Here is a 12,630-nt window from a genome sequence, read left to right as displayed (position 1 = left end):
CCCTAAGTACACATCTACTATATAATAAATGCTGAGGTTGGCAAGTGTGTGTCTGGTTTCTTCAAGCAATCTGCAGTTTGACTTTGCTGTGATTGGACAGTTTGGCTCTGATGACATGATTGAAAGAGGAAGTGCGAAACCTATGAGGATGGTTTAAAGATTTAGGAGGCACACTGATAGTCACCTTCAAAGACTGGAAGTATAAAAGTGGACAGGAGGCAAAGCAAGACACCTCGAAATGACAGAATGTGAGAAGCAGGCTTTACGGACACATAATCAACAGAGGGACCGCCAGTTTAAAGAAGTTCAGACACAAGCATACTAAAGGAAAGCTGCTGAAGGCTCACATAGAGCAAAAGATATCAAATATTCTTTAATATATTCTATAACCTGTCTTTGATAGGTAATGTGGTGTGTTATAAAATAAATGCATAACATACAAACCAAAATAACAGCCTACCATTCATCATAAAACATAGTTAAATTTCATATATTGGACAGTTGAAACTTTTGGGAGTTTTGGTTTTATCAGGGTTTATCAAGGTTTTTGCTTAATTGTTGAACTTACACAATGCAGCTTGGTTTTTTTATTATTCAGTTTTGTTCTCTCAGTGACGTTCAATGCTGTATGGTAGTCTGATAGCGGTCACGGGACATCGTATCTTTGATTGCCAGTTCAACAAATAGTTCTGAGCAGGTGTCAGCCACAGCAACCACTATGGTCATCGCTGCTCTTATGAAAAGAATGGAGATAAATACCATCAACTCAGGTTGGGGAAAGGCAAGTTCATTGTACCATGTGAACATAACTGAGAGAATAAAACTGAATAATAAAAAAACAAGCGCTAACTTTTACAAGTATCCAAAAATTAAACTGGGTGTTACAGACTCAAATCAAATGTATGTTTTTTATTATATTATAGTAATAATTATAGCAGCAGCTCAATACTTGGAGCTCCAAGACTCAAACCTGGTACCTTTGGGTTATAATGCATCTGTTCTTACCTGTGTGCCATTGAAGAATACATATCAACTTCCTGTCAATTGACATTTAAGCTTGGTTTTTTAACTCATTCACAGCAACATGTAAATGGAATGATTTTTTTTTTCCTTTGGTTATACTCTTGAATAAAAGCGCACGTTTATTTGATATTTGTTCTAAAGTCTTCACACATTATACACTTTATGTCATTATTAGTATAACATGGAAAAAGTTTCTGCTTTAGGCATGTGTTCAACATTTCTTACCTCACATTTCCTTTCATCCTACACTTACCCAGATGTTTGTAGACACGGAAGACACATGAAATGCATGTATTCCAAATAACGATATACTGTATTATTTACCATACAAAACTCCAGGCACCTCACACACAGATAAGGAGCCTTGGCTTGAGTTGGCAGAGGTTTTTGCCCGAGTTGAGATCTGTCGGCTGGGGGTGGGGTGGGGTGGGGGGGCACTTGGGGGAGTGATGGGACAGCAGGCTGCTTCCTGCTTGTGCTTTTTGACATGTTTACAAAACAAAAGACGCTGATGGAGAGGTGCAAAGTGATTTAATATGGGCCGGGATTACAAGTTTTTTTTGTAGGCTTCAGGGATTCTAGCGTTAAACATGTGATTTTGATGAAGGATAATTTGTCTTAAAATTGACAACCATTTTTCCCATATTACTAGTTTTTAGATGCAGATTGTTGAGGACACACCTAATAGCTAGCAATTCTGCCTTTCGCCTGATATGTCGCTTTACACTGAAAACTGATTTTAAATATTTTATAGTAAAAACTGCATTTTTTAAATAATTGTAGTTTCACATATATTTCAGTTTAAATTGTAAGCTTTTGTACATTCTCAAAGCTGTGTTAGTACTGTCAAACTGACAAAAAAAGAAAAGCTAAATCCTTAGTATTGATTAAAGTTAATTTTAATTTCTTTGTGCATTTTTGTAGATCAAATTATATTTTAATGCAGAGGAAAGCTAGCCACATTACACAATGCCCTTCATTATTTCCATTATCTTCCTCGTAATATATATATATATATATATATATATATATATATATATATATATATATATATATATATATATATATATATACATATATATATATATAAAATAATTGATTTGGGCGGCACGGTGGCGCAGTGGGTAGCGCTGCTGCCTCGCAGTTGGGTGATCTGGGGACCTGGGTTCGCTTCCCGGGTCCTCCCTGTGTGGAGTTTGCATGTTCTCCCCGTGTCTGCGTGGGTTTCCTCCGGGCGCTCCGGTTTCCTCCCACAGTCCAAAGACATGCAGGTTAGGTGGATTGGCGATTCTAAATTGGCCCTAGTGTGTGCTTGGTGTGTGGGTGTGTTTGTGTGTGTCCTGCGGTGGGTTGGCACCCTGCCCGGGATTGGTTCCTGCCTTGTGCCCTGTGTTGGCTGGGATTGGCTCCAGCAGACCCCCGTGACCCTGTGTTCGGATTCAGCGGGTTGGAAAATGGATGGATGGATAATTGATTTGTCAAATGTTGGTGAGCAGACATCATTAATTTAATGTTAAAATAAGTAAATAAACCCTTTATTTTGCTTGTAGCCCTGCTTCCTTAATGTTATGCCAATATATTGTATTCATATTGAGTACAGTTTGTCTCTTCATGCTGAACAAACATGAGATTGAATCATTTTGATGTAATGTGGTTTACGTTAGGGAGCAGCACTGCTTGCGATCATCGTCAAAACTAGAGTGTTTATTCATATTCTCCCTGCAAATAACTATGAGCTCAGACAAATGGTGTTTTCCTCTGCATATGTAGTTATTGATGCTTTTCTAGCCTGTCATCTAGAGAGGTAAAATTATGTTTTGCACTGCCCAATTTATTTTCCAGATCACAGGAAGAATGCCTCTAAACCGGAACGAAGCTCATTCCACAGAACACCCTACATTTCCAATAGATAAGGCAGCTGTTTCTTGTTGTTCAAAAACCTGACCTTTCTATTCATGGCAATGGAGTTATTCAACCAGAAATACAGTATAAGTTGACGCTTCTTGGAAGTGATGTGACAATGAGAAAAATCCAGCATTTTAGCATGGTGTATCCTGAATAAAGCAATGCTGACAGGAGAAATTTGATATTTTAATTCAGTTATTTTAAAGCTACAATAAGGATTGAGATTTGTTAAAAATGTAATTGTGAAACTGACAGTCCTGTTGACAATTTTTGGGAGATTGTATTTAGAATTTAGTTGTTTTGTGAATGTGCAACTGTTGTTCCATATTATCATAATGTGCAAAATAACACAACCACAAAATGTAATGTTTCAAAATTGAATTTTCATTTTGAAATTTTGTTGTTTTGAATTTGAACGTACTGCTTAATGTGGCTAAATAATTTCTTAAATAAATCCGGCTCACTGAGTAATATGAAGATTTCTACTAAAATTATATCAGTATCTGGTTGAATGTAAAGTATGTGTTTAATGCAAGCTCTTGTCTTTAATTCTGTTTTATGGGTGCTTTTGACATTCTTCAGGACACTGTGAAACAAGCACAACAACCAACCATTTCATGCCAAAAATCTAAGGTAGCCAGCAACCATGTAGAGAACCAGCTGTCTTAAAATACTCAAAATTCTTAAAATTTTTATTTTCAGTTTTGCTTAACAACAGTAGTGGTTGTTAATGTGAATTTTTGTGTTTTTAAATACTTTGAATATAAAAGGCTTCATCCAACTAGAAAGTTTACAAATATACAATATAGCCCAGTGGACAATCAGGTACACATGACCCAAAGAAATCTGCTTCTCATTGCAGTTCTGACTGTCATCAGGAATGTGCTGCTTAAGCTCAGGCATCAATTCTGAGAAAGAAAAAAATGGTGCTGTTTTGCAGCAAGGCAGCACCCTGTCTTATTCATACTGTCTGCTCTGTGACTGTGTTCTAAATGATTTCTAAATGAATGAGGATGCAGTGATCTTGCATCCTAGGGTTTTCTCAAGTGGAAACACATTATCCCTGTTGTGCCTGGATCAGAACTGTTGTAATAAAATTCATGCTAGTCATGCATATACCTGCAAAAAAGTACAGTTTAAACATTTGTAGTCCACCAATGCTTAATAAGTTATTAAATTAATGTATCTGCTGTCAGCGCGTCCTTCCAATCTCTCTCCTCTCTTAAAGAAGTTTTTTTTGAGATAAATAAAATTTTTCCTTATTTCAACAGTAAACACATTTTGGCATTTTCAAACTACATCATTCCTCATCCATTTTATTTCTTACCCATTTTCAGTCCATACTCTGTACACTGCATTGTGATTTCTGTCTTCAACAATAATAAAGTTTCTTTTAATAACAGCAAGATGCACAAATTAGCAGAATGAAATAACTGTTGAAGTTCAACATTAGACAATGAAGGAAGAGAAGAATTGCACAGACCCTGTAATGTTCCAGTTTTCATAGTGCACTTGGAGATTTGTATATTTTTTAATTCTCCAGGTTAAGCTGAAAAGCATAGTGTATGTGCTAAATGACTGAAACCTAGGGAAATATTTCACCATTGAATTCAGCACTCATCACTGTGCCCCTTTTTAGATTTCTGAAACTGGTATAGTTAATCCAGTTGATTCTGCTCTCTGCAGTGAATATTGGCAGATGGCTACAATTGATCTTGTAACATTACCTCCTGTAACATTACTTTAAACATTTTCAGCTTGTTGGTGAAGTGAAAGATTTTAAATTGGTTAAATATGCACACCTTTTTTGTTGAAACAGAGTTATGTTCTTGACTAGTGAACTGTTTCTGACTCCATTTGTAATGCTAGAATTGGTGATACCAATTTACAGGAAAACATGGGCTGTCTGCTCATTAATTACATAGTGTTATTGTATCTGACATGAGATGCATTGCCCATACCATGCACCTATCCATATTATTATTTTTGCCATTATAAGGCACATTAAGCAGCAGACCCTTAACACCTAACCTCTTATGAAATGCGCCATGCACTCTTTCTAATCTAGAGCTCCCCCATAATGTAGTAATACATTTTATTTATGTAGTGCCTTTCCCATGCTTAAGGCACTTAACTGTTGTAGAAGCCACTTAAAGCAACAATCTGAAAATTTATGTTCAATGAGTGGTTAGAGTAACAGTAGACTTTTTGTGCCCCTTCAGTGATCAAAAACATTTCAGCCTGATCTATTATGAGCAGCACCGGTAATGCCAAGTTTTATTTTTCAACATAAACCTGTGAATACTGATTGATATGCTAATACATTCACAAAGCTTTCCTTTTAAATAAAACTTTTTGTTATGTTTCAATTAAATTCAATTTTTATTATGTTTTGCAACTGCTCCTTTGTATCTGATGTCACATCTTCATCATAGTGCATTCCATGGATATAGCCCTTCAAGTTGGGGAACAAATGCTAGTCACAACGGGCCAGTTCTAGAGAATATGATATGTATTGCATCTTTTTGAAGTGACAGTTTCTCAAAGCACTTTTTGCATTCAATGTAGTATGAACAAGAACATAAACCAGAAAGATGATGGTTGACAGTTTACCCCATTACTTCCCTCGAAACGACTGCAGCAAACACCTAACTAAATCAGCCAACTATTGACCAACTGTGCAGTACTTTTGAGTCATACAGTTAATAAGGACTACATCCTCAGTATCATAAAGAAATGTGCATTTGATGTTGCCAGTACTGTTGGTTGCCATTGTTTCATTTGTTGATTTGGGTCATAGTGATATACTGTACATAAGTTGTATCCTTAGTTATACAGCACTTCTTAAATGTGTCAAAATCAAAAAGCAGTAGCTTGAGGTTTTTCTTGGAACATTGGATGTGGTGATGATTCATTTCTGGAGTCAACATTCTGGGCACCTTACTCATGTTTAATTGTTCATGAAGAATGGAGTTAGCTGACACATTACTAATCTCTGTTGTGCTGATATCTCAAATTCCAGGACTCTTCAATTCTTATTACAATTTGTTTAATGATAAAAAAAAAATATTTCCTTTTTGCCTCTGATGTTAAAGGTCAGACAGACCCTGGGTCATTTTCAAAAGATGCATTGCCATGATGGAATTTTGCAACTCATCTCTTGACTGTGGCACATTGAAGAGCTTGGTCCTAAGGACTAGGAGAGAATGAAACTTTGAAGATTTACTCTTGTCTAGCATTAGAAATTCATTTATAGCATGGCACTCACTTTTGCAGTTTTTGTCATTCATTTTGACTTGGTCCTGACTCAATAAACCACAAATTCTAGAAACTTGTAATTTAGATATTTTAATACACAGTAGCTAATCTGTATCTTACAAAATCAGTACAGTAAAATATGCCCTTCAGGCGCAGCAGTTTTAGATTACCCCTTGTATATGATTGGAAGTATAGTTTATTGTTTTTCACAATGTTAAGTTTACACTGTGTTCATATATTACAATAAATGTTAACATCGTAACATTTTAAAGAAATTGCCAAGACTGTCATATTAGGAGTGTGAATGTTTTTTTTTTTTTTTTGCATTAGTGTATTGTTTTTTAAAGATATTTCCAATGTGTCCAAAAATATTGTAACAACCATTCCTATACTGTGTTATTAAAAATAAAGTAAAATATTTGTTTCTTTAGTATCATGTGTTCTTTTTTATTTTGTTAACAAATCACTGTCAAGTGCTGCCTTAACTTCCTGTGTCCACTGCTCACATGCCTCTGGGTGAAGAAGTACAAGTGAAGCACATCTTTAAAAATTTCTTGAATTTTGTGCTTCTTTTATTTAGGAATAACAGTCATTTAGTAGTTTATAGTACTGTCTCATGATTTTAGTGGATTTTATAACATTTTTTTGGCATTTCAAGGCAAGATCAGAATGCAGGCAGATTATTCTAAATGGTGTTTAAGTGAATTACTTATGTCTTATAACAGTAAGTCTTGATGAACTTATTCTTGGGTGCTATAATGCGTGTACAGGTTAGTTCTGCTGCCTCACAGCTCCAGGTGGCTAGTTCCCAATTCAGGTTGTGTCTGTATGGATTTGGCACCTTCTCCTTAAATTTGTTTTTACACAGAACTTCACAGAACTTGTTTATCATTTTCCCTATTTCTATTGGAAGTGATTTCAGTTTTCTGCAACCCTGCATTAAATGACCAGCTAAAACAATATATGTATAGAGATAATTTAAATTTATTTTTTAATAAAAAAGATGCCCACTGTTCTTGAAAATAAGAGTGCTAGCTAAATAGTTAAGAACCTGATTATTCTGCGTGTCTCAAGTAATTGAAAGAATGTCTATGAAAAAGAAACAAGATCTGGATTTATGATGAATTCTTTTGTTCTTTTTTGATTTGTTTTATATTCAGTTTTCTCAAACGTAATCTTTCAAGGTTACAGAATTGTTCCTATAGTCATTGAAATATAACCATTGAGTGGCATTTTACTAGAAAGACAATTCCGTTTTAGTTGAACCAAGCCATAAATATATTACTGAAAACTTTTTGTACGTTAATTTTTTTACTTTATTTTCAGTTTTAATTTCTTACAACATGGAAACAGGGCAACAGCTTAGTGATTAAATAGTTTTATCCAGAGACTACTCAATGGACTTCCAGCCTAGGAACCATTCATTTCATATGTTTTTGAAATAAAAGAAGCTTGCTTTGCCATGTCACAAGAGTCCTGCTTTTATTCTCATGTGGTATCTGAATATTTTCCCAATGTTTATTTGAATATCCTTCAGCATTTCCTGATTTCCACCCACAGTCCAGTGACATGCCGTTTGGTGAAAGCACTGTGCATGCACTCCATTTAACTACAAGGTTTCAGGGCAAGTTCTTGCCTTGCACCCAGCTTGGTGTGAAAAATGTCCAGAAAGAAAGCAAAGAAAAAGGGACAGATATTTGAAATGGATACGTTGACAATGAATCTCAACAAAAATAAAATTTTTATATTTATGACACTCATCTTTATTTTAGACACATTTTAAACAATTACTTTATCTAATTACTGCAAGGTTTGCATCAGTGTTTACTTTTTTTTATGAATTTGCACAATTTCATCCTGCACTTGTTGCCTGTGTTTAAATGTTAACTTAAATAAAAAGGAAAGACATTGAGGTCTGATGTTAGACATAAAAGTGTCAGAGGCCACCAATTTTGTTACTGTTTTTTTTCTTTCATTTTTGGAAGCTTTTGCAACTTTAATTTTGTAGAATTCATATTCAAATATATAGCATAGGCAATTTGAAATGACATTGTTTTTTAAGACAGTTACTGTATATCTTTTTCAAAGAAAACTTTTCTTGTAACAGACTAATTCTTTTTTTCAAATTCTCTCCTTAAACTGTGTGCACACAGAATATTCACAATTGGTCATACATGATCTAGTTATAATTTTTCAGCAACAGATTATATAATTAAAATAACATGATTAGCATGTCTGTTGACACTCTCTCACACGGTTTGTGTTCAATTTATTGTGTTTTTCTCTAATGAGAAGCCTATAGCCTTTTTTGCTACTTTTTTAAATTTCTCTTTCGTATCAGAAATATAACAAAATATATTACATGTTTGAGAACTAGTAGGGCAATTCTGTTATCCATGTAATCTTAGTGATTTACACCAAGTACATTGAAACCGGATTGTGACATTTAGGTTGTGTATAGTTTATAAAATTTAATCAATTGGCGCTGAGTTTTCTCAAGGCACACCGGTGCTGCCCTTTTGACAACTGCACCTTTTGTTTATGGGGCTGAGAAGCTGGATGTTTTCTTTTTTTCAGATTGTGTATTTTATACATTTTATTTGCCCTGTTTTACTGATGTGCTTTAAATTGTTTGTGCAAGAAGAGTGTATGTTTTTATTCTTTTCAGAATGTTTCTAGTCTTGATAAAAGGCATACAAATGTTAACAATACATACATTGTATTCATTGGCTTGATTGTGTGTATTTCAATACTTTAAGAATGACTAGAAAAGTCTATCCATCATGTGAACTCATTGGTATCAGTAAAGTAGCTGTAAAGAAAAGAGTAAAAAAAAAAGACATCAAAGTAAACTTTGCAACATTATGTACAAATTATAGACAAGCTTTAATAGTGAAAGATTAATTGAAGAAAACTTTAGGCTAATGTTAGAGTCAATGTGCAAGTTAAGACATACTGCTAACACTTCTTTGTTGAAAGACATAAATTGGCTAGGAAGACTTTATACTCTGTTATATTTATTTTGCTGTGGCCATCTCCTAAAAGTAAACATGAGTTTGTGAAATGTTGCATAGAAAATGTGTATAAAGAAATTACTCTCTAACAGATATAAAGTCTTCGGTGTCTGTTTAAGTGTTAAATAACATGAATTACAAGCTGCTAACATTAGTAAATGTTTCCCCCCCAAACAGAAATAAAAATTTTCACATGAAAAAGAGGCCATAAATACTTTGAAACTCCTTGTCTTGCATAGATAATATATTATCATGCAAGTTCATTTAATAATTAAAATTTTGTAATATTTTAATTTTAATGTGTTGTTTGTTCTAATTGGAATTATTTTACATAGTTAATTTATTACATGAATGTTTTGCTTTGTAACACAAATTAGAAACTAAGCACTGGTTTTTAATGAAAGTTCTTTTCTAGCATGTTTAAGATCACTTTTCTGTTTCAGTGTTTTTCAGTCATTTCAGAGTTTGGTTATACTCTGCATGTCTTACCTTTTATTTGGTGTCAAGACTTGCTCTAAGTTAATTATCAAGTGTATGACAGTATCTCTAAATCTCTCTCTCTCTCTCTCTTCTCCATGTTGTTTTTACCCGAGATTTTTTTTATATTGTTTTTCTTTTGATGAAAATTAATCCAGTAAAACGTTCTTTAGACCTAGATGATTATTTTTCTGACATAGCCGTATCTGCTGCCTGTCGAGCCTTACCAACAATGATGACCTCCCATCCCTATTTATGATACGACCACAGTTCTCAATGAGCCAGTGGAGCTTTTTTGTAAAGAAACTATAGACATTTTTGTGACTTACTTATGGTGTAATATAATTTATCTTTTTTTTTTCAACCTTAATACCCAATTAGTAGCACAATGCCATCATCTGCAACTCAAAGTTAGTGTATCTTATTTCATGACTTTTAACACAAGGTTATATAGAAATCATACCAAGAAATAAAATCCATTTAAACAGTGTGTCACGGGGCATCTTGTTGGCCTTGCAGTGCATTTCATAATAGTTTTGAATTCACAATTTCCATATTAAAAATCAGGTTCTCATGTGTTAATGCTAATTTAGCAAGATTGTAGAAGGATGATCGTGAATTCTGAAAATACATTACTCTTTTTGTGCTACTTTAACCCTTTTATTTATTTGAAACAACTGAAATAATGTTTTATACCAAAGTTCTTATGGTCAATAAATTGAAAATTTTACTTTTTGTGAATGTGCTCTGCAATGGGCTGGCACTCGGTGCAGTGCTGGCTGTAACACTGTAGGCTAAGCACCGATTCCCTGTGACCAACCCTGAATTAAGTGGGCTAGAAAATGTGTGAATGTGAGGGTGAATAATTTCTCTTTTTGTAATTTAAGTTTAAGAAGGAAAGGTAGCTTTCATACAATTGATGTTATTGTCTCAAAGTATTTAACTACTTTTCTGACCCTACAGTGAGAAGACTGAATTGAATTCAGTAGTGGTGTCTTGTGCTTTTTGTAAATACTAGAGTCATTAATTATGAAAATTGTTTTTATTGATGGAATTAATTTGAATAATGGTTCTTATATCTAGTTAAGTAAATTTAACTCTTTAACATCTTGAACCTAATAGGTTACCTCTTCCAGATTGTCATCTGACTGGCTACTGGACAACAAATGTGTCAGGAATATCTCCTCCCAAGCTGCTGTGCCCTGCAGAAACTCGCCACATTGACATCAAGGTTTTGTATTCATTGTCTCTGTTGTTTAGCAAGCAGTAACCCTTCTGGGGTTCAGTTTAATAGGAGAAAAAAAATCTGCATTCTAATATTCATTCATCTTAAAAATGAAAATTCTGAATTATTATATGATTATGTCAACCTGGACATATCTAATTGAATGTATAAGAAATTATTTTTATCATTTTTTCTCATATTTTAGAAATATTATTTAAATACAGTATATATCCATATTTTTGGTAATGATATTTGGGTTAAAACTATCCAAAGTAATTCGTGTATGCACTCCTTGCCTGGAAAAAAGTCAAAATTTCAAACTGTTTGTAGTTACCAGTTCTTCCACAAAGTATGTGTTGAATATGACTACGTGCAGCTAATATCTTGATAAAGCAGATAAACGTTAATAGTACCTGGTAACATTCGTCAAAAACGATGCTGCACATCTCTTTATCTATAAAGATATACTACAGTGTGGTGTGAACCATGCAATGCAGGTTGTGTTGGTGGTGTGATGGTTAACCACATATTTGTTTCTTGTGCATTACATTTAACTTTACTTTAATCAAGCTATCTTTGCCTTGGCCCAAAACAACCCCCTGGATGGACTAATATTGTCTCTGGTGTTGTTATTGCAATTTGCGGTTCTTTGCACTGGAAGGAAAAACAAAGAATTTTGTATACAAAGAAGCTTATTAATGCTAATATTAGTTACATACTTAATGAAACAAGTTTAAGGATAAGGCTATGATATACATTTTAATTCCTTTTTATTGTTCTATCTCACCCAGGAAATACCTGGTAACTCAGCTACTGTTCTTAAAAAAGCTCACCTAAGTTAGCTGCTTATGAAAGTAACAGGTTCTGTTATATGAGAATTCTTATAGTTTATTAATATGGTATAGGTCCTGTCTTGTCTGATGCTCTGGATTGTCTAACATTCCGGTTATTATGCAAAAATTGTTTTAACCTATGGAGAACTGTGCCTTCTGATATTTTGGCTTCCATCTGTAGACAAAGTTTTCAAAAACCAAATTATTTGGCCATTAAAACTGGCCAAAATATTTTTCTCTGAAATTTTAATATTTTCTCATATAGTGTTGAAATCAGTGTTCCCCTACCAATTTTTTCTGTGGTGGCACCCTTTTTGTAACCAAAAACATCCCAAGGCACAAAAACAGTAAATAATTAACCATAAACACATGTCTCATACACTTGCTTAATTGGCCGAAGGGGCTAGACTACCAGAGAAGCCAGTGAAAAAAAGAGCTTGAAGATCAGCATTCACAGACACTGCACATAGTGAACACTTTGGTGGCATCTCCCAGTGGCTTCGTCCCTTTGCCTGCCCCTCTCTGCCTCAGAGGCAACTCATATAGTATGCCCATTATCGAATGGCCCTGTGAGACTCGCTGGTGACCCCACACCCAGGTAGATGGACTCTAGCAGCCTGGAGACACGTTCTAACTGCTTTAAGTGCTGTGTCTGCAACATGATGATCATGGAGCTGCTCTTTATGCCAGCTTCTACAGGTAGCGCTGTCCTCTTCAGACTTGCAGCACACTGCTAAATAAACTGTGATCAGTAGGGGCACCCTGAATCCAGAACACAACTATTCTAACCAAATATTTAGTTCAGTGGACATTTAGCAGTTAACTTCAATAAACATAGTATTTTTCTTCACAGTTATGTTCTTCTGACAATAAAAATTGTCCATGAGAATATTTA

General features: G+C 34.4%; 1 protein-coding gene across 1 annotated transcript in view; it reads left to right on the top strand.

Annotated features, from left to right (window-relative positions):
* Window positions 1-12,630, top strand: part of vwa8 (von Willebrand factor A domain containing 8) — a 509,572-nt gene that overhangs the window by 301,445 nt on the left and 195,497 nt on the right. Inside the window, exon 27 of the mRNA XM_051925677.1 lies at window positions 10,800-10,908. Coding sequence (XP_051781637.1) covers window positions 10,800-10,908 — 109 coding nt within the window. The remainder of the gene's footprint in view (window positions 1-10,799; window positions 10,909-12,630) is intronic.

This window comes from Erpetoichthys calabaricus, chromosome 4 (assembly GCF_900747795.2).
Source record: "Erpetoichthys calabaricus chromosome 4, fErpCal1.3, whole genome shotgun sequence".
Lineage (NCBI taxonomy): Eukaryota > Metazoa > Chordata > Cladistia > Polypteriformes > Polypteridae > Erpetoichthys > Erpetoichthys calabaricus.
Note: the sequence above shows the minus strand (reverse complement) of the source record. Positions and strands in the feature narration are given on the sequence as shown.